We start from the raw sequence: 23,754 nt of genomic DNA, 5'->3' as shown, positions 1-23,754 counted from the left end.
GCGCCACCTTAATTGGCTCCCTTTCATTGAATACTTTTTAATACACTGAGATGGTACATCTCACTTCCAACCTCCATATCATTAATGAACTTGAGATAAGATATTTGACACTTCTATTCTATATGAAGGTTAAGGACAATTATCAAGAAAGAAAAAAAGACGAATATAATTTATTCTCCAAATTAAAACAATAATAAATTATAAATAGGAATGTTTGTCTTATTTCGATATTTTTTTTGTATATTAAGCCAGAATATATAGAGTAAATTTAATTCAATTTACGTTTTCAATTATTTCGTTCATATCCTCATCAGTACAATATTCGTCCTGACTGAAAAAAAAAAGAAAATCAAAGCTTATTACCATAACAAAGACAAGGTTTTAGTGGTAGTACATTCACTGTAGATTACCACGAACCATAACCACCACAAACATTTTTCTCAATACTACTGTAAAGCAATTCTGAAATCTTATTAGAAATAATAATACTTGACACATACTGTGCAATACAATTGATATTTCAATCTTGGTCTCAAGATGAGTACTGGCATTCACATTGTGATGTCTATGCACATATCAAATGAAATAAAAAATATAAAGCACTTGGCACATTTATGGTGGAGCCTTTAAAAAAAATTAAAAAAAAAAACAAATTTCTAAAAGCCATAAACTTCAACTTTTTTTTTACTATCCTTGTAGGCAGAAGAGCATATGGCCCACCTGATGGTGAGTGGTTACCGTTGCTCATGGGCGTCAGCAATGCCAGGGGTAGAACTGCTGCCTTCCGTCTGTCAGAAAAGTTTCTAATACGCGCCGGAAGAGATTCGGCGCTTGTCTTCCGTCAATTTGTTAGATCACTAATCTTCTTACACTTAGTTGGAGACTGACTGAGTACCTTTACTGAATGACATGTCTTAAAATGTTCTTGACCATCATCTAGAGCTACCAGAAAAAAAAAGCATTCAAAATAGAAATACCGTTTTAAAACAATGATAATTTACCATGAAACATTGAATTCTCGACATTCGCAGTCAACTTAATCACAAATAGGCACAATCGTCTCTGACCGCTAATTTTAATTTAAAATTAACATCTCTTTTACACCTTTCGCAATAGCGCATCCCGTGGTCGCCTTCAGACTTGTAGTCCTCCAGAAAAGGCTTCGATAGTAATTCCGGTTTAAACATTTTTAGGAAATACACCCAGCATTTCATTACAGTTCTATGGGTACTGAAAAAAAAAAATTAAAAAAAAAAACAAAAAAGTTCTTTTTATGAATTTACGCGGAAATATCATATAGAAGTCAATGGCGATCAGAAAATAATCTAAATTATTATTATTAGAGATTAGATGTTTGTGAATTAAAAACTTTGTTTTTGCCTATCTACTGCCATTAGTCTCGCAGGACTTTAATGGCTTCATCGCGCTAAAAGCCTAAATTTATTGAAATCTTCCCTAGACTCTGATGACAAAAAATTTAAATACATTCCGTTTTAGACTATCACAAATGAGATTATTTTTATATTCGTCTATTTAATATCCTGTGTCTTCAAGCGTAGTTTCTAAGCGTTCTAAATGTAGGTGTTGTTGATTTTGAGGTGATAACGTCTTATAAATCAATGAACACCGGCCGCACGCACGAAAAAGTGTCACGTTCCGCCTGAATACTCCGCCACAGAATCTACCACCAGATCGGAATTGCAACCCACTGAAAAGATCCGGCGAGAAACTCAGTAGGCTGTGTCTATGGGCTAGAGTAAGCTCAGACGGATTAATCTAGTAAAAAATAATCAATGTGATTAAATAAAGCAGCAATCTAAGCAATAAAAAAAATATAAAAAAAAATGTTTTGGTACTTACGAATCCGTAAGGACTATGTCATTCTTATCTCTGATGTAACAATTAGGGTGATCTTCCAAAATATCAAGATTCGACAACATTTTATCGTCGACTTCATATATTTCACCTGTAGATCAAATTATCATTATCTATATATTAATACGCGAAGAAAAAACTTCCTAGCTTTTTTATTTTTTTTTTATTGCCTTTGTAGGCAGACGAGCATACGGCCCACCTGATGGTGAGTGGTTACCGTCGCCCATGGACTTCAGCAATGCCAGGGGCAGAGCCAAGCCGCTGCCTACCGCTTAATATTCTCCACAAGCCTCGTTTGAAGAAGGACATGTCATAGCGCTCGGGAAACACCGTGGAGGGGAGCTCATTCTAAAGCCGGATGGTACGTGGCAAAAAAGACCTCTGGAAACGCACTGCGGATGAACGCAGTGGCTCCAGGTAGTATGAATGAACTTTACTCTAACTTTACTTTACCTACCCCTTCTTACGAAAATTACGTGGAAGGTGAAGTATGAAATTTCCCACACATAGAGAGAATATGGAGAAGGATTGCTATTTTTTTTAAAATTATACATATATAAAATATATTACACACACTACCATGTATTTGACACACACGCATATATATTTTTGTTTATTGTTTAAAGTATGTAGTCAAATTAAGAATAGATTTTTTTCATACCTAAGCTGATGGTCTAGACTCTAGAGAGACCATATCAGCGTCACTTTAACTAGTAGGTGAGCTCACGGGGAAACTTGACGACGTTGCTAACACAAACCCTAGCAAGAGCCGTGCTTTGCAGAATCTACCACCGGATCGGAAACGCGACCCACTGAGAAGATCCGGCGAAAAACAGTGGGCTGTGTCTGTGGGTTAATTTACTCGCCGAATCCTTCGTTCGACAAGAACGATGACCGGTGCTTGAGGTGCCTAAAATCACCGTTGGTGGATCGAGGGTTGGGGGAATGGGGGCTATGTTACAGTATTGCCACTGAAAATAAATTAATTTAAAAAAAAAACTCACCACCACGGTAATCTAATAAATACCTTTCACATTATAACCAGTTCCGGGACTGTGCAATAGAAATGGTACATTGTATTTTGTTGCTATGATCAACGGATACTTTTCTTTTGTCATTCCTTCAGCTATAAAAGTCGCTACCCCGTTCTCTGGGTTCGTCATGGTGCCATGATTCGGTTCATTTCTTTTTAAAGTACCATAAACAAATACTTTGTGCACCATCTAAAATAATATAATTTATTAAATACCATGGAATTTTAAGGTATTTTTGGACTCAGAGTTAATACCCTTCCATTTCTGCCAGAAAACATTAATTGATAAATAAATATTAATTAATTTAGTACGTACAGTAGAAGCTGACTACGTTTACTGGTGGTAGGAACTATTGTGAGTCCGCACGGGTAGGTACCACCACCCTGCCTATTTCTGCCGTGAAGCAGTAATGCGTTTCGGTTTGAAGGGTGGGGCAACTGTTGTAACTATACTTGAGACCTTAGAACTTATATCTGAGTCGACTATTATCAAAGGCGGCAATCTGACTTTTGGACAATGATTGATAAATCAGAAAAACGAATTATTGACTTTGTATTCCATTGGCAGTCACAAAACTTTTCGGAACGACATCTTAGATAAATAACAGGTTAACTATTAACCTTTATTTAATGCAGGTTTTGAACCGTATTCTTTGAAGGAGACGATTATATTCAAATAAATCTGTATTGACATATCAATAAAAATGTTTTGTCCAAATGCACAGATTGCCACCTTTGATAATAGACGACTCATCTAAAGATGGTTGGCGCATTTACGTCGTAGATGTCTATGGGCTCCAGTAACCACTTAACACCAGGTGGGCTGTGAGCTCGTCCACCCATCTATGCAATAAAAAAACAACCTTATATATACATTATAGAAAGATGGTTCTCGGAGTCAAAATAGGAGTATACATTGTAAAGGAAATAACAAAGCTTAGCTAAGCATAAATGCATATATATAGTATTCTTTGATGAAATAGTTATTTTAATGTAGAGCTAGAGATGAACAAACTTAGATCCTACTCGGTATTATTATCAGACCTCATGGACAGTTCAGTGTAAAAGACGCCATCTACTCTGAGACATTTATGAAGTCTACATTGTATTGTATAATGGCTATTCCCCTTCAAACGGAATACATTAACTGCTAAGCAGACATAATATTAAGTGAATTTTAAATATAAAAAACAAAGATGGCAGCAGCCCCAGTTCCCTTTTCAATTATATTCTAAACATCAATTGTTTTATCATTATTTCATTACATGCATACGGTACAGAACTCATGAGTAAGCAGTATGAACGAACACAACAGAATGAGCCCAAGAATGAGTTTTTATTGTTAACATATCTAAAATCACCATACTGCATTTTTGTTGTAATGTGTTATCAATAAGTGAATTGAAAGCTAACATTATTTATGGTCCATGTCTGTCGAAGAAACATGATCCACAGCTGATCAACAGCATAGTGTTGATTGGGATACAGTTCTAATTGATGGCATGTGATAATTAACACCACTTCAGATAAACTGCAACAATAAATTCAATTTAAGGCTTACATAATGTATTTACAAATACAAAAGCGTAAATGGTGAATGAATGTAATACTTTCAAGGGTTACAGAATTCATTCATGAATACAAATGGGAAAAAATAAATGAATGTGATACTTGCAATTGTGAGACAATACAAGAGACAACAGTGATAGTTGAATGTGAAGTGTGAATTGTGAATCAATTTAGACCCTAAGGTTCAGCAGTCAGGATCAACACTAGCTAGGCCAATAAGCTCTGATAGTCTTAACACCTGAGAGATCTGAGTAGACCATGACCCAGAGAACATTGAATCCTTAGTCTTTTTTATGTCACTCGCAGAATAAGATCAGATAGTGCTATTAATAGCTACATATTGTCGATAAGATCATATTATTATGTATTAGTGGCATGGCACTAAATTCACTGTTGAACATAGGTCTGACACACACGCCTCTTCCAGTGACGGTAATTTGGTAGTTGAATGGTTTATGCATACGTACAGTAGTTTAATTAAAGAGCTTTCTCAGTATTGTACTACTTGAAAAACCTTATTACTTTTTGACAATTCACAAGATTTCTCTTTGAATTTTCTGAATTGTTACAACCTATAAAAAGGTTACACTTAAACCAATATTTTTAAAGGTAGTAGGTATAGTGTCGAGTTAAAATAAATTACAATTATTCACTTGGTCAATCTTGATCGATTTGTTGATAAAGATCTGATCTTTGACAACAATTTCATCTATTGTTGTTCTTAGCGTAATATTTTTTTTAAGAGATTTTATGACCTGGTAACTAAGACGTTTAAGTCATGTCTGATTTTAATTTATATTCTTAATTTTATGAAATGAAATGAAATGACGATGATTAATTTTAGACATTAATCAACTGGGATGAAATTAAATGCAATGAGATGAGATGATATGGGATGAAATATAATCTCAGTAAAATGGTGGTCATTATATTTGACTACTTAAGGTTTCATTATTAAAATTTTATATTCGACGAGTTCCATTCTCCAACAAATTGTTTAAACGAAAAGCAGTGACATAGACGTTTTTTTTTAAAACTAGCAGACTTGAAATATCCGCAATACGTGACTCTTTATTTTATGCTAAATATCTTCTTTCTGGGTCCTAACACATGCCAAAACGATTAACAAATAACTAGAAGTCTAAAACGAGTGGAGCTGCAATCGTTTTTTTTTTTTCAAAATTATTTTGTGACTGAGTACATCGCGTCGCTGTCTTAAATCAATAAATAATAAACACATGGGAAAAAATCATGCACGGTCAACCGACCCCAAATTGAATTACCTGCGTTATGGGTACTAAAGAATGACACACAAACTTATATACGTTTAGCGTATATAGAAAACTAGCGGACCCGACAGACGTTGTCCTGTACAAACACATGTCTTAAATGCGAAAATTTCAAACTTTTTTGAATAAATTGGAAACATTTTACAATGTTTTGATGAATAAAAAAAAAAAAGATATAACAATATTCAATTGTGAATCTAAATCATTCTTGAACCCATTGGAACACACACAGAAAATTTCATCAAAATCGGTCCAGCCACTCAGGAGTTCAGTGAGATACACACTTACAGTAGAATCTTTTTTTTTTTATTGCTTAGATGAGGGGACGAGCTCACAGCCCATCTGGTGTTAAGTGGTTACTGGAGCCCATAGACATCTACAACGTAAATGCGCCACCCACCTTGAGATATAAGTTCGAAGGTCTCAAGTATAGTTACAACGGCTGCCCCACCCTTCAAACCGAAACGCATTACTGCTTCACGGCAGAAATAAGCAGGGTGGTGGTACCTACCCGTGCGGACTCTCAAGAGGTCCTACCACCAGTAAAAATCTATACTAATATAATATAAATCTATAGTGGTTTTTACGGATGTTCCGTTATAACTACTGAACCATGCATCCAATTGACTTGAAACTGAAACTGGATACCACCATGTAGAAAATACATGTACTTAATGTATAGGCTAATATTTATATGAGTGTTGGACTCCCTACACTAGTTGCGAGTGCGTCAATGATGAGAATCTTTGTGGGGGCGAGAAATATTAATGTTAATTTTAAATGCCCAGTGAAGCGGACGGGTACAGCTAGTTATATAAATATAAAGATAAACACCCAGACGAAGAGCAAGCAAACCTGTTCATCACCCGAATGTTTGCCCAATGTGGGAAACGAACCCACAACCCTTGGATAGTTTTTAATCTCACCGTACACTTTAATGAATGAATCTAATTTGAAAAGCTCTTTCGTGATGAGCTGGCATTATAACAATCGTTGAAACGCGTTATTAATTTTAAGCTTCGTATCCCATCACTATTCGAACAAAGATAATACAAATTGCCATGAAAATTGCATTCATTCATCAGTTCACAGTGGTATATCGTTGGGAAGTCTATTTAACGCGGTTGTAGCGTAGTTTGCGGCGGAATAAATAACAAAAATTCTGACAAGTGAAAAATGTGTTACAGTCTATTGTGATTGTGTATTATTACATTAAAATTGTTATATTATTTTTCTAACACTTAAATATTTTTACGTGAAACTTTCAAAATGAGGTTAGCAGGAGCGATTTTCACGAATGTGACGAAAATGCTTGATTTCTACTCGCAGTTCAACCCTTCGCCGTTGTCCATCAAACAATTCATTGACTTCGGTAAGTTCTTATTTTAAATGACTACAATTTCGCACATTAACGCGAATCTGTTTAAATGTCAAGTTGTTTCTTGTTTTACAAAGTAATGCCAAATAATTAAATTAGAAAAAAGTGTCGGCGGTAAAAAACAACGTTTATTTTGTTGTTATAAATGAAATGCTTGTTCGTATTTCTCAATCTATTGAGCAACAAGGAATTTCAATCAAAAGCATTGTGTAATAATCGAAATTTTGCACAAAAACAATTCACTTTAGGACACGCATTTTATAAAAAAAAAAAAAAAATCGTTTGATTGCCACTATGTCTTAAACTTCATTAAATTTAAACTTAAAATTAAATTTAAAACAGCACATTGTAATACTTGTACCAATTAATTAACCAATTGATTTACGAATTAAGGCATTACAATTTATTACATACGGATTGATTACGAAATATTATTGAGTATATTAACGTAGGTGCTTACTGTATGGACCTGAATTTTATGTTTCGTAAAAATAAAAACTAATTTGAAACTTTACAGTTTTCACACACACCGCTCCATTGATTGTTTTCTTGTATGAGAACAATCAATAATACTGAAAAAAAATACCAGATGAACAATATTAATATAATTATTTTTATCTTCATTGAAGTAATAAATATAAATAAATAACAATAATATATTTAGCTTACTATTGAAAATGATGTGATTATATGTAATAAGTAATTTAGAAATTATTGAACAAATTTTTGAAGTATAAAAGATAAATACAAAAAATCTTGAATTTTATTCTCAATAACATCAATAGCCTGTGTTATCATCATCAATTTTTAACACACAAAAACATTAAATCATAGTAGATGACTTGTAAAAACACAGCTTATGAAGGCAAGCTCTTATGTAATCTTCGTATATTAACTTCATATTACTTACTCCACAATATAAGTCATAAAGAAATATTTTTTTAACATAAGTACTCCTTGTTAAAACAAAACCCAAAAGATTTACATTCAAAAACAGAACATTATCTTTATGATCTTTGCTATCTCAACATAATGCAACTATATGTAAATTACAGATAAAAGCTATCTATATTTGATTATAATCACCGCATAAATAGAGTCATATACCAAGAATATTAAAATATTAATAGTTTTTTTTAAGAGAATCAATTCAATATTCAAGAATTATAAAAAGTTGTTGATGAACCTCAGCCTCAGCCTCGGTCTGAGTACTCGGGTATTACTGTCCTTGTTGTCTTTCTTTTGTTTTTAATTTTTTATTATTATTAATAGTATTGTTAAATCTCTATTGATTTATTAATGTAATGCATGCTGTGATTGCCTCTAATTAGAGTTGCAGTTATCAATTGCTCTATACATGTCAATATTATTTCATGTCTTACTGTAAACCCTGTCGGTAATCCTTAAATAAATAAATAAATAGAATCAATATATAGCTTGCTTTCTGATTGTATAGAGGCCTATAGATGAAATAATTTTATTAATTATACCTTATTGAGTTGTACTTAGTTGTATGTGAGTATGTTCATAAGACGTTAAGTGGATATACAAAATACTGCTGAGTTTGTTAGATATTTAAATGACTTATTATTACCTAAACCTAATATGAGCTATAAATAAACTAAGAAAAATAAAAACTTATCGTGTTTATGGGAAACTATAAATGCCACCACTGATATCGAGATATGAGGTAGTTCTCAATTAAGTACTGTCAATAAATTAGCTGGAAAAAGTTTGAATTATCATAACATCTGATCAAATAGCTGTAGCCTTAGGCTTTAGATATTATTGTTCTTGAGACATTATGGAGACATTATTAGATACTTAACTGCTGTATAAAAGAAACATGGTTTATTTTAAAATTTTACTGGAGACCATAGACATCCACAACAGTATGGTTACAATGGCTGCCCGACCCTTGAAACCGAAACGCATTACTGCTTCACGCCAGAGATAGGCAGGGTGGTGGTATCTACCTGTGCAGACTCACAAGAGGTTCTACCACCATTAATTACGCAAATTATAATTTTGCGAGTTTGATTTTTATTACACGATGTTAGTCCTTCATCGTGGAAGTCAATCGTCGAACCCGTCGCTTGCGACGAAGGGCTCGACGAGTAAATTAACTCTTAGACACAGCCCACTGAGTTTCTCGCCGGATCTTCTCAGTGGGTCGCGTTTCCGATCCGGTGGTAGATTCTGCGAAGCCCTGCTCTTTGCTAGGGTTCGTGTTAGCTATAGCCTATCAAGGCTCTCAGCTTAGGTAGGAAAAAAAAGTGAACATTTGTTAAGTACGTATTTCATTAGAAAAATTGGTACCAGCCTGCGGGATTCGAACTCCGTTGCATCGCTAGATTCTATATGAACCGAACGTCTTATCCTTTAGGCCACGACGACTTCAAGTGGTTTTCAACATATTGAGGCGAGAAATGTAACTTCGTATTTAATTTGTGGCACATTCCGCTCGTTTACATCAATGAGAAAAATGATTTCGTCTTTCACTTCTGTTACTACTAGCGACCCGCCCCCGCTTCGCTTCGGAAACTGTAATTTATTATTGATTTCTCCACTATTTAATGGATGTTATTATACATATAAACCTTCCTCTTCAATCACTCTATCTATTAAAAAAATTACATGTGTGCAATTCACACGTGGTAGAAGTGAAACCTTCCTAAATTAAAATACAATTATCCTAAACGTCTTAAGTATATGTAAAATTTTGTCATTAGTAAATAATTGTAAGGTAGCGCCCTCTGTGAATTGATATTTTAATTTCACGTATAATCCTAAATTAAAATTCACTACAAGAGCTTTCATACACACGTTAGTATTAAAAAATCTCACAGATGGTGCTGTATTAAATAGTATGTATATTTCTGTCTCATTCTTTGCTGGCTTCATCCTACACATTTTTGTATTTGTGTCTCTTACCTGTCGTTTTTTCCGTTGCATCCGGTTTGAAATCACAACGATTCTAAAGAAGTTTTCACTTAAAAAAAAAACGCATCAAAATCCGTTGCGTAGTTTTAAAGATTTAAGCATACATAGGGACAGACAGATATAGGGACAGAGAAAGCGACTTTGTTTTATACTATTGTAGTGATAATGCTATCGATGGTGCTCCTAGGTACTTCAAGCACCGGTCACCGTTCTCGTCGAACCCGTCGCTTGCGACGAAGGGCTCGACGAGTAAATTAACTCTCAAACACAGCTGACTGAGTTTCTCGCCGGATCTTCTCAGTGGGTCGCGATTCCGATCCGGTGGTAGATTCTGCGAAGCACGACTCTTGCTAGGGTTCGTGTTAGCATCGTCTTGAGCCCCGTGAGCTCACCTACTAGTTACGGTTACGCTGGAATAGCCGCTCCAGGCTACCAGCTTAGGTAGGAAAAAAAAAAAAGCAATCGATACATATTGGATATTTAATTTCAATAATCTGCACATAGGCTTGCTTATTCTATTACAGTCGTTTCTAGTTATCAACACAATAAACAAGTATAATAAAAGAATAATGGCAACACAAGCGCATTGACATTACTTATAGAGGAATAACAAAAATCTGTAATTATATTTTATTCTTTGTTCTCGAAGGCCCATGCGTCACAGAACGCGTGTGTTTGTTTGCATTCGTAAAACTTGTTTACAAGAAAACATAAAACCAGACAAATACGAACTTAAACACACATTTTTTTATAACAGATAGTTTGAGAAACACAATTATCTACTAGTGGTATTTATTTCGGCTTTCTCGAGCCTTTTTTTTGTAATTGAGGGCTTACTGGTGACCCGGAGGCCTTTCTAGTTTCACAAGGACAGGTGGGCGAGCAAGGGTTCAGTCAGAAGGGGCGGGATTTGCTAACAGCTACCTGAGTGCCTCCAAGGGAGACCTAACCACTCAAGAGTAGCTGCTTCGCGAATGAATATACTAAAGGATCGCAATCGCGACCCGCTGAGAAGATCCGGCGAGAAACTCAGTGGGCTGTGTTTATGGGATTAATTTTCTCGCCGAACCCTTCGTCGGTAGCGACGGGTTCGACGAGAACGTTGACCGATATAAACCTTCCTTGATGTTCCAGCAACAACTTTAGCAAGTTACATCATAGTCTGACTAATGAATTTGGAACGCATAGAGAATCAAACAAACATATAAGCTTGGTATGTTTATGTACATATGTTTGTTTCCACGTAACGGAATTCTTTGAAGATCATCTTCACCGATCTTATGACGTCTGATTTAAATGAAATTTTAGACACATATCAAGGATAGATAACGATTTAATAGTTTCATAACTTCACTCAAATATCTTGACCCGTATCCACAGTATAAACAAAAAATGAAGATCAAATTAATTGTTAATTCAGGACTTAACTAATAATTTTTATTCATTTTTGAACCACATACACATTATTAATGATATGCAAATTTAATAGAGGTTTAGGTAAAACTGGCTTCTAAATATCCTCTGCCTATTTCCCCCGTGAAGGAGTAATGCGTTTCGGCTCGAAGGGTGGGGTAGCCGTTGTAACTATTCTGAGAGCTTAGAACTTATATCTCGAGGTGGGTGGCGCATTTACGTTGTAGATGCCTATGGGCTCCAGTAACCACTTAACACCAGGTGGGCCGTGAGCTCGTCCATCCATATAAGCAATAAAAAAAAGCCTAAGTAGGAACGGATGACAGGAAAGAGTAGTAGTAGCCTACGAGTTCTCTAATGTATTCTATAGTCTACATCCTATACCACCCTGCCTATTTCTGTCATGAAGCTGTAATGCGTTTCGGTTTGAAGGGCGGGGCTGAAGTTTACGAGACTTAGAACCCGTGTCTCATGGGGGGTGGCGGCATTTACGTTGTAAATGTCTATGAGTTGCGGTAACCACTTAACACCAGGTGGTGGGCCGTGAGCTCGTCCCCCATAGAAGCAAAACAAAAAATTTAGCGGTTTACTCATCTATATATTAATACGTGAAGCAAAAACTTTGTATCCACTTTTACGAAAATTGCGTGAACGGAGGAGTATGAAATTTTCCACACTTATAGAGAACTAGCGACCCGCCCTCGCTTCGCTTCGGAAACATTAAAACACAAAAGAAACCAAATAAAAAAAATAAAAAAAAAATAAATAAAAGTAGCCTATGTTCATCAGGGACAATGTCGGCTTTTAATGGAAAAAGAATTTTTCAAATCGGTCCAGTAGTTTCGGAGCCTATTCGAAACAAACAAACAAACAAATCTTTCCTCTTTATAATATTATATAATATAGTAGAGAATATAGAGAAGAAGAGCACAAAGCTAATATTTTTTAAAATAATGCATAAAAGATACATTAAATCAATAAAGAAAACATTACACACACTACATACCATGTATTTGACGCACACCAGCATCCATACTATTTATTGTCAAACTTTTGTTCTTGACGTCTGTGGTCAAATTGAGAATAGATTAAATATTGTTTGTCTTTGTTAATATTTTTTTATAGTTATAGTCTTGGCGAACTTTGTGATATTAAAAGTATAAAATACAATCATAATAGTGTACAAACTTACAATTCCAATTAATTATAGTCGAATTTCGACTACAGCGTGACCTCTATTTTATTTTTAAACCACATACATTATTTATTATTAGTTTATATGCAAATTTAACAGAGGCTTAGGTGATTGATTGGCTTCTAAATATCGTGTGCCCCAATGGAAACTGATGACAGGAAAGAGCAGTACTCTACGAGTCCTTTAACGTGATCTCTAGTTGCATTTCCAAGAAAAACCACGTATATGATGAGTACAGTACCCGGCGATAAATGTTGCACATCGACCGTGGGAAAGAGACGGTTAATTTTTGCTTTGTAGAGCGTTATACCTGTCGCACATTACCTAATTGATATTTAGTCTCCATAGACACCGGATCCTTAGTGTTTCGTCGCACACAGGTAACGCCCTGCAACAAAAACAAAATTTTAGAGTACTGTCTCTTTCTAAATATCAATGTGCAATATTTATTGCCTGGTACTGTACTTGTAGTGTACTTAAATTGTGAATAGAGTTCGCATGCAACGCGATAGCCTGCCCTCATTAACAAACACACACGCGTTGTGTGTGACACAATCGTTATTAACAACTGAATATCTCATTACAAGGATACGGACGTGTTAATCATTTATCATCGTAATTAGCAGGAAGATGTTCATTGCTGAATAAGGACCTTTTAGAATTAATCCCATCTTGTGTCCTAGTTATTAAGTTAAGAATATTGCGGTAGTTTGGTCATGTTGCACGCAGGGATACCAGCAGTTTGGAACGCCTTGTGGTGACCGGTGAAATAGAGGGGAAAAGGCCTAGGGGTAGAGGTTCCAAACGATGTTCGGACCAAATAGCGGAGGAACTGGGGGTACCTGTCAGCGACGCACTCCACCAAGCCACAAAACGGGATCGATGGAGACAGCTGGTTGACTGAATCGGACGGAGCCACGATCCTCAGCAGTGAGGAACCGATCGAAGAGAGAGAGTGTTCTAGTTCGTCTTGTGACAGCGTTAGGTCTCACTGTATAGAAGGAACACAACAAGGTCTTGAATCTCAATGAATTTCAAATGGTTTTCGAGAATGTCACTTCTGTGAATTATGATACTGAATACAAGGCACACGTGAATAATATTTTGCCAATACCACGAACGCATCCCATTAGTGGTGACCGGTCATCGTTTTCGTCGAACCCGTCGCTTGCTACGAAGGGCTCGACGAGTAAATTAACGCACAGACACAGCCCACTGAGTCTCTCGCCGGATTTTCTCAGCGGGTCGCATTTCCGATACGGTGGAAGATTCTGCGAAGCACTGCTCTTGCTAGGGTTAGTGTTAGCAACGTCGTCAGATTTGAGCCCCGTGAGCTCACCTACATGTTAGGGCGAAGCTGAAATAGCTTCTCAAGGCTATCAGCATAGGTAGGAAAAAAATAACCCACAGACACAGCTCACTGAGTTACTCGCCGGATCTTCTCAGTGGGTCGCCTTTCCGATCCGGTGGTAGATTCTGCGAAGCGTCGCTCTTGCTAGGGTTAGTGTTAGCAACGTCGTCAGGTTCGAGCCCCGTGAGCTCACCTACATGTTAGGGCGAAGCTGAAATAGCTTCTCAAGGCTATCAGCATAGGTAGGAAAAAAAAATTACCCACAGACACAGCTCACTGAGTTACTCGCCGGATCTTCTCAGTGTGTCGCGTTTCCGATCCGGTGGTAGATTCTGCGAAGCACTGCTCTTGCTAGGGTTAGTGTTACCAACGTCGTCAGGTTTGAATCCCGTGAGCTCACCTACTAGTTCTGTGAATCTATAACCCATCGAGTTTATTAGAATAGGTAGAAAAAAATCACAAGTTAAGCCTTCGTCAAACAGGACGCGTAATTAGCGCGCGTCAGTACGCTAAACTGACGCCGCGCTATGACGCCGAGATGTGTTGTACTACTATGGTAACATACTGTCAAACAGAGCCCCAGCGCTATAAGTACGCAGCGCTCTGTCGCGACGTTAGGACGCTTTGACGTCAGGCGTTGTAATTTTTTACAAATTTTATTTTAGCGTCCGAGTGAATGTGTATTAAAATACTAGATAATGCCCGAAAAAATGATATAAATAGTTAGAAAATACCCATGCTTATACAATGCCACATCTGAATCACTCGGTTTCTTAATACTTTTAATTTTCACACTGCTATCGAAAGGCACTATGATTTGGCGAATGCGTTGCGTCAAGGAGCGTTAGAGACTCATCTAGTCAATTGGTGTGACATGAAAAGAGCGCGACGTTAAGTACGCGTTCTGTTTGACGAAGGCTTTAAAGTAAACTAGTTTTTCTTGGTAATACAACTGGAGGGCAACTGGAGAAGTTACTAGAGTAGGTAGAAAAAAAAAATGGTGCTGAACTATAGAGTCAAAATGTGCTTTTATTTATTTGCTTGCTATGTATATGAGTTTGTACATAACGGAACCTTTGAATGTCATTTCCGTTGACCCTGAACCGACCTCGAACCGTCCTCGGTGGAAATGACGCAAATCCTCAAGTTATCGAACGTGACATTTCCAGACGTCCGATTAACTTGAGAATTTTACGAGTACCGATGACAGCACAATCATTTTTTTCCATCCTCTGACATAATCAGAGCCCTTATTTACTTACTATGGGATTAATAACTGAGCCACCGCACAATCATTTTATAACTTCACTCGTAATATCCCGGACCTGTATCAACAGAAAAAAGGGTTAATGTTAGTCAGGTTTTTTTTATTGTTGAGACGGGTGGACGAGCTCACGGCCCACCTGGTGTTGAGTGGTTACCGGAGCCCATAGACATCTACAACTTTAAAGCCCCCACCCACCTTGAAACATGAGTTCTAAGGTATCACTTGTGACATTACAACTGCGTCCTCGACGAGGACGGTGACCGGTGTTTGAAAAGCTGGAGGTCCGGGGGATCCGACAAGACATTTGCTAGCTTTGCATTATTCCGTTGCCCAGATCCACAGATCATAGATCATGTTTCTATGATCTGTGCCCAGATCGGATATGTCTAATAACCAACAAGCCAATCAGCCAGAAACATTAAAACAAGATACCTTGCCAGTTTAAATAACAACGAATTCACGAAGCAATCCATTTTTTAATATAATGCGACCTCAAAAACTATATGTATATATTTAAAATAACTCGCTAAAACGAAGATGGATTTACTGGTCGTAGAACCTCTTGTGAGTCCGCACGGGTAGGTACCACCACCCTGCCTACTTCTGCCGTGAAGTAGTAATGCGTTTCGGTTTGAAGGGTGGGGCAGCCGTTGTAACTATACTGAGATCTTAGAACTTATATCTCAAGGTCGGTGGCGCATTTACGTTGTAGATTTGTATGGGCTCCAGTAACTTAACACCAGGTGGGCTGTGAGCTCGTCCACCCATTTAAGCAATAAAAAAAAACCGGTAAATGGTATATTTGAAATTCATTAAAGCATCTACGTAAGCAAAATACCAAAATCTCTTAAAGTTGCCACGTAATTATCTGGATCCGGAATGACTGATCCACGTTTTTTCATCCACAGTGCGTTTCCAGAGATCTTTTTTGCCACGTACCATCCGGCTATGGAATGAGCTCCCCTCCAGGGTGTTTCCCGAGCGCTATGACATGTCCTGCTTCAAACGAGGCCTGTGGAGAGTATTAAGCGGTAGGCAGCGGCTTGGCTCTGCCCCTGGCATTGCTGACGTCCATGAGCTACGGTAACCACTCACCATCAGGTGGGCCGTATGCTCGTCTGCCTATACGGCAATAAAAAAAAAACGTAACTAGAACTGCCGTAGTGCTGGTAAACACGTCTTGGAAAGCCGTTGGCCGCTATCCAGCAAAGGCGGTGTACATGATTTTGAAAGAAATCATTTGAAATAATAACAAACTATTTTCGGTTTGTCCCCCAATCACGATTGTTATCTTAGAACAATTTAGAGATCTTCTCTTGACGTTAGCAAACGAAAACGAATGATAGTTCTTAGAGCGGAGGCACTGCTCTTCAATAAGGCTGGTTGGTAAGTGTGATGGCGTCAACGCGCCTCCATCGGCTAGGCTCTGTCGTAGAACGAAGTTAGCTGAGTTCCGAGGATAGAGGTCCCGCAGTAGTCGAAATTCGACTATAATTAATTGGAATTGTAAGTTTGTACACTATTATGATTGTATTTTATACTTCTATAATCATAAATTTCGCAAAGACTACATTAAAAAATATTAACAAAGACAAACAATATTTAATCTATTCTCAATTTGACAACAGACTGCACTTCTTCTCTATATTCTCTATAAGTGCGGAAAATTTCATACTCCTCCGTCCGCGCAATTTATAGATACCGCAATCGTGCTGCCATCTCTCGGGAATCGTGCTGCATATCGTTAACTACCAAACTAATGACCGTTTCCGACATACATATGAGGCCGTCAGCAATTTTTCATAATCATGTTTATAATTATGTATATTGCAATTTATTTTGAAATATAATAATTTTTGATGCAAAACCGGCCCGTCCATACCCATAGATAACACATGGCTTTGTGAACATTATTTTTGCGCGCGTACTGTTTTTTTGCCTACTCAAATTTAAAATTCATGAAAACTTAAACCTTATTGCTCCGTAATAACTATGGTAAGCTTAGGCCACTTTTGCGCTGACGGCCTCATATATAGGTCGAGGTTATCAGAGGGTATGAGTCACGGTTCACGGTCGACACAAGACTGCTTTAATTCTCTACTGTATTGCCTACGTTCATTCGGACACGTAGTCATCTACATTAAATTCCCATCAAAATTATTTATTTCAAAATTAACGCTTATAACTATTGGTGTTGATGCTACAGTTTCCGTGGACGCGGAAAATTGTATTAACGAGAGATCAGAGTGTGAGCAGCCCACTGAGTTTCTCGCCGGATCTTCTCAGTGGGTCGCGTTTCCGATCCCGTGGTAGATTCTGCGAAGCACTGCTCTCTTGCTATTGTCAGTGTTAGCAACACTCCGGTTTGAGCCCCGTGAGCTCACCTACACACGTTAGGGCGAAGCTGAAATAGCCTCTCAAGGCTATCAGCATAGGTAGGCACAAAACAAAAAAAAAAGAGTATAAAAACAGTTCTTCTTGAGTTAACCGATGACACTATTTACCATCCAAGATTTATTTGGTAGGCAGCGGCTTGGCTCTGCCCCTGGCATTGCTGAAGTCCATGGGCGCCGGAAACCACTCACCATCAGGTGGGCAGTATACTCGTCTGCCTACAAAGGCAATTAAAAAAAAACCAAGGAAATAACAGTTCTTAGAATTGGAAACAAACATGACTAACCTGTCTTCCTTATTATGATTATTACTAATTTTGTAATTGTTTAAATGAATTTATGAAATACGGATAAGGAAAAATGATAATTGGGCTCAGTCAACATTACGTTTGTTCTTTTTTTATTTTTATTTTTTTTGATTGAAAGATTACTGGTGGCCCGGAGGCCTTTCCAGCTTCACCAGGACAGGTGGGCGAGCAAAGGCTCAGCCAGGAGGGGTGGGATTTGCTAACAACTGCCCGAGCGCCTCCGAAGGAGACCTAACAACTCAAGAGCAATTGCTTCGCGAATGAATCTACTACCGGATCGGAATCGCGACCCGCTGAGAAGATCCGGCGAGAAACTCAGCGGGCTGATGCATGGGTTAGGTTGCACGTCGACCTCTTTGTCGAGTTTGACGAGTACCTCTGTACTCGAGAGTTTTAAAGTACATTATGTTTGTTCTCTGTACAAGAGAGTTTTAAAGTGTATTTTTTTAGCAGATGTAAAAAAAGGCGATGAAAGTAAAGCATGAAAGAGGAGTGCATGCGGCAGAGATGCGAATGTTGAGATGGATGTGTGGAGTGACAAGAATGGATAAGATAAAGAATGAGTATATCAGGGGAAGTGTGAAAGTGGCCCCGGTTAACAACAAATTAAGGAGCGGACGGTTAGCGTGGTATGGACATGTGATGCGTAGAGAGAAGATGCATGTGACTAGGAGATGTATGAAAATGGTAGTGCAAGGTAGAGGGGGAAGAGGTCGACCGAAGAAGACATGGATGGAGTGTGTGAATGACGATGTGAGAGAGAGAGGAGTGAGTGTGGAGATGACGGCTGATAGAAGAGAATGGAAGAGAAAAATTAGCTGTGCCAATCCCACCTAGTGGGATAAGGTGGAGAAAAAGAAGAAAGAAGAAGATGTAAGGAATGCTTAATGACATAGCCCAATGGCGATTTACTTATCGGCCGTGACTTGCTAGATTGTGGGTTTGATTCTCGCTTCGAGGCTAACATTTGTTTGTTTGTTTTGTGTCTAGGTTTAAATATATGAATATCTACTAGTGGTCCCGCAGTAGTCGAAATTCGACTATAATTAATTGAAATTATAAGTTTCAAGATTATTATGGCGCTATTGTTACAGATTTCGCCAAGACTACACTATATACAAATACTTGTAATATTAACACGTTAACTGCCAAGGTATATTTTCTAAATCCTCCTAATTTAATTTCTTGAATTTGATTTCAAATGGTTAATAATGAATAATTACGTATAAAAAAGAGTTCCCTTTTCTTTATTTTAGTAAAAAAAAGAAAATAAAAAAACTGTCAGGCACCGGTCCCTGACGTGGCGCGAATGATACAAATTGTAGTCCCTGCGCCATGTCAAGCATTATGTCAGGCACGTAGGTGTAAATCCACGAGTTTGAGCGCGCTTCCTTCTGCATTTTGGCGGGAAATAACCGTCAGTGTCCGCCGCCTTCGGCTATCATCAGTAATTTTCGACAATATATTAAATTAAAAAGGCACAAATACGGTATTAAACTATTTAAAATATTTACCAATCCAGGATATACATTAAAGGTTCAAGTTTACTCTGGTTAACGTGATGAAACTGAATATGTAACACCTAGCAATATCGTTATGTCTCTTATGACCAGCTACCTTAAACGAGGTCACACGCTCTATACCGACAACTGGTACACCAGTGTAGATTTAGGCAGAAAGCTCTTAGAAGAAGATACTCACCTCGTTGGTACGTTCCGCAAAAACAAAAGACATTTGCCTAAGGACGTTATGACAGGAAGCCTAAAAAAGGGAGAATTTCGAGCAAAAGAGAACGAAGACGGTATGACATGCATGAAGTGGAAAGATAAACGAGACGATTTACTCTCGACAAAACATTCAATTGGATTTTCAAGAACACCGAAAAGAGGCAAGGAAATAATAAAACCTAAAATTGTGACCGATTACAATAATGCTAAAGCAGCAGTAGACATATCGGATTAAATGATCGCCTACTCAACACCGCTACGAAAGTCAGTAAAATGGCACAGAAAACTGGCTGTGGAGTTACTACTAAATACAGCTTTGCTCAATTCCTAGATGGGGATAGTAGACTACAGAAAGATTTTGTGCAAATATCTAACAGAATCAGGCAAAGAAAACAACGAACCAGAGCTGCGATTTACAAGAAATACAAGAAAAAAGCATACATTAACAAGAAAAGAAGGGACTGTGAGAAAATCTCGGAAATATTGCTCTAGATGCTATAAAATAAATGTACAGACAGTTGACAGAATATATGCAAGAAAAAAGACCAAACAAGTTGTAACTTACTGCCCTCAATGCCCAAATGAACCTCATTTTTGTCTTCAATGTTATAATATTGAACATAAATAATAATTTTGAATATCTCTATTGTTCGTTAAACAATGATTCGCCAAAAATATGTGATTACCTCAGTAAATATTAAAGTTTTTAAAATTTCATTGTGTTTTAATTCACCCCTATCATAAAAATACATGATAACTTTTTTTCTAGATATAAAAATAAGAGGCCATGTTGAATATGTCTTGCTTGGGGCCACGTCAGTCATTTCTAATAGAAAAGAACACTGTAAACGTGCTGGACGGCACACTGCGATCATTTAAGTTTGATGCTTCGATGTCAGTCACCGGTGGCTGACATGGCCTGAACAGTTAGTGAGTCTGTCAGGCACCGGTGACTGACATGGCAGCTAACGTGTTAAAGATAAACAATACTAACCTATTCTCAATTTGACTACAGACTTTAAGCAATAACAAAAGTTTGACAATTAACAAAGAGTATATGTGTGTGTGTCAAATACATGGTAGTGTGTGTAATGTTTTCTTTATTGATTTAATGTATCTTTTATGCATTATTTTTAAAAAATATTGGCATTGTGCACTCCTTCTGTATATTCTCTATAAGTGTGGGAAATTTCATACTCCTCCGTCCGCACAATTTTAGTAAAAAGGGGCACAAAGTTTTTGCTTCACGTATTAATATATAGATGTATAAGTATGTAGGTCAGTCTTTGATAACCCATAACGGAATCGTAATTTTAAGCAGGATGATTGTGCATGATTTTTTCTCAGTAAAATTAATTAGTTAATTATCATATAATAATTAGTTAATCATCATCAACCTATAACAGTCCATTGCTGGACATAGGCATCTCCAATTGCCCGCCACTGAGCACGATCCTTGGCTTCTCTCGTCCAGCTCCTGCAAGCCAATTAATTGTATTCAACTAAAGTTAATTATCGAGGTTCTGAACAAAAAAGGGCGCTTTTACATCTCGCAATCAAAACAAAAAGACAATGCGCACTTTAAACAAAGGCGAAATTCACCCAAATTTCAACGAACACAGGAAGTAATAACGTTTATATTTATTCAACAGTTATACAGTAGCATTGACCTACGACAAAAATATGGCGTCGCGCCAATATTCACTTTACGTCCATTTTTCATTCGCCCTTGGGAACTCGACTATATTGGCATCTCGAAGCGTGCATGTGTTGAGTGCATGTTATGCTGTCGCATAAGTTATATGCTTTCCGGGCAGAATTTGGAGGCCCGATATATCAATCGTGGTATAGAACCAAAGATTAACAAAACTTAGTTCAAATTTGTACCATGGTATAATCACTATACTTCTTTCGTAATATCAATACGAAAACAAACCTAGTTTAGCTAAACTAAGATGATATTTTCACGTATGGCAATATTTTGTGTTCCATTCTTTTCAATTTTTACGGCTTTCAAGCTGAAAAAACTAATGTATATAAGACAGGAGAATTGTTTTTTTTTACAGCAGACAGAAAGAATTCAACAGTTTGTTTGTTTTTATTTCCTTGAGCCTTGCACAACGCAGTTTTGGTCAACGAAATCGGTCTTAGAACAGCAGCTGTTGATTTCAAGTGGCCATTTTGAAAAAAACAGCTCAGACCCAATCTCATGATTTGATCCGGAATCGATCCAGCGATTGAACCGCTTAATCTTTAAGATATTTTAAACTACGCTTGATATTACGAGCCTAAGAGTTCCTTGTTCCTATACATAAAAACTGATACACGTCACAACACAACTGCCATGCCCACTTTGAGCTATCGGGTTGAAGCCTCGGTACCAAGCCCACAATATGCCACCACTTCTAACATGCCATTAATGATAAGTATGATTTGATCTTAAAACAAAGGCGTCGAGATAAACAATGCCTCTTAAACTTTATCAAAAGTACAAAGTACAGTAAACAGGATTCTCTTGATAGATCTTATCTCGAAACTATTATATTGTTTGATGAAATACAGTATAGTAAATCTGGCAATACATGTTGGCCAAGACTCGGCCAATGTGAACGTAGAGAAACTCTTTATAGGGCTTGCTTTCGTCTTTGTTGAATCCCTTTTGGTAAATTTCGCCACTATAAAAAAAAAAGCTTGCATAGCCTCATGGCTATAAATTAACCAAACTTGAACCTAGTTAGGGACATACAATAATTGATGATTGGGATATAATGAGTGAATGATGAGGATAATGACAAAGGGAAGATCTGCCACCGAAATAGATCGGCAGACTGCTTGCTAATGATTGGAAGTTGGATATATGCAAACCGATTTTGAAATATCAAGGACGTTTGTCAAATATCTTCTAGTTTATGATAGCAACCGCTAAACTCATGTAATGAAAACACTGCTCTGTAACGTTTATAATTTCAAGTAACAAATTCCGGTCACGGTGATTGTATAAAAGCATCGATTTCTTGAAACTACTCCTGCGTCACCTTTCGTAACACAATGGTACTGTTATAACCTTCCTTGGAGTCCCAACAACTGACCAAGTTTCATAGCATGAAGGGCTTGGCTTAGGAACAGATAAAGATCAAACAAGGTGTCTTTTTTGGAAACCGTTTTTGCAAACCCTACAGTTGGGACTACAGGCGCAGTCCGACAAGGTGATTCGACCAAATCCGCACCACACTCGAGATCCCATTCCACGACGCTCTTCATGCGGCCAATGATCGGAGGCGCTGGCGGGACATTTCAAGAAGCAAAATCCTGTCGACATATAATGGTCACGACCTTCAGCAGAGAGGAAACGACGCGAGGAGGAGGAGACAGTTGAGATTCACCATGCTTTTATGTTATTCACTCGACCCTGGACCTACACGTGGTGTATTACCAAGTTCGTGCGCAGTTAATCTGAGATATGGCGCACGCGTCACTGCAACTGCGCGATATACAAATTTATGTTCAAATGCACACGCTCGGAACCAATCTAGAACCAAAAAGCCCTGTGTTATAATCAGACAGTAAAACAGAAATAGATTCTTTGTCGTCAGAAATAAAGCTTATTTTCGTAATTCTATGTATAATAATGCCCGTGTTATTTGTGATTCGGTAAATGATTTGCAAATTTTCGATGAAGCAAAATAGATTTTCAAGAAAGTATACTGGTTTTCAATATTTAGTACAGAAATAAGAATGAAAAAGCCTACATTTTTCTCCGAGGAGAACGAATAAGCTTTAAATGAAAGTCGTAATAGTTCAAATGCTTGGGAACTTATCCTGGACAAACAAATAGACAGAATATATAAAAATGAAATGTAACCAATTTGGAAGGTCAACACAAACGGTAAGTTCCTCCACCGCGCGTTTGAAATTTCTCTGTACACCAACAGCCCAAATGTTGTTGTTCGGAACCTGTATATACGTAAGCTTATCTTGAAAACCTTGTTAGCGAGATTCAGGTACCTGTCAAA

The 23,754-nt window shown here is 37.4% G+C and overlaps 2 protein-coding genes across 14 annotated transcripts in view; one reads left to right on the top strand and one right to left on the bottom strand.

The window, feature by feature from the left end:
• Window positions 1–154: 154 nt before the first annotated feature.
• LOC101739395 (putative gamma-glutamylcyclotransferase CG2811) lies at window positions 155–5,260 on the bottom strand. Of its 12 annotated transcripts, none has more exons than XM_004924932.4 (6): window positions 5,131–5,257; window positions 4,322–4,439; window positions 2,903–3,098; window positions 1,861–1,966; window positions 1,105–1,230; window positions 155–331 (listed from the first exon to the last, which is right to left on the bottom strand). In XM_004924932.4, exons 1-6 carry the CDS (start codon window positions 5,184–5,186, stop codon window positions 274–276), a joined length of 660 nt encoding a protein of 219 aa, XP_004924989.2. In that variant the 5' UTR covers window positions 5,187–5,257; the 3' UTR covers window positions 155–273. The 12 variants fall into 12 exon arrangements, with proteins under 12 accessions (XP_004924989.2, XP_021202874.2, XP_012544884.2 ...); XM_021347199.3 differs by having other exon boundaries at window positions 1,105–1,221; window positions 5,131–5,249; XM_012689430.4 differs by lacking the exon at window positions 1,105–1,230 and having other exon boundaries at window positions 5,131–5,249.
• A 1,579-nt stretch (window positions 5,261–6,839) lies between these two features.
• The window catches only part of Pdk (pyruvate dehydrogenase kinase), a 63,445-nt gene continuing 46,530 nt past the window's right edge, over window positions 6,840–23,754 (top strand). Inside the window, exon 1 of one of the 2 annotated variants that reach the window (XR_009974570.1) lies at window positions 6,840–7,138. Coding sequence is in view for 1 of the 2 variants with exons in the window: in NM_001114643.2 (NP_001108115.1) it covers window positions 7,036–7,138 (103 nt within the window). In the remaining variant the exon portion in view is untranslated. 2 annotated transcript variants of the gene reach the window in all.

This window comes from Bombyx mori, chromosome 2 (assembly GCF_030269925.1).
Source record: "Bombyx mori chromosome 2, ASM3026992v2".
NCBI classification, from domain to species: Eukaryota; Metazoa; Arthropoda; class Insecta; order Lepidoptera; family Bombycidae; genus Bombyx; species Bombyx mori.
This window is presented reverse-complemented; position numbering and strand designations above follow the sequence as displayed.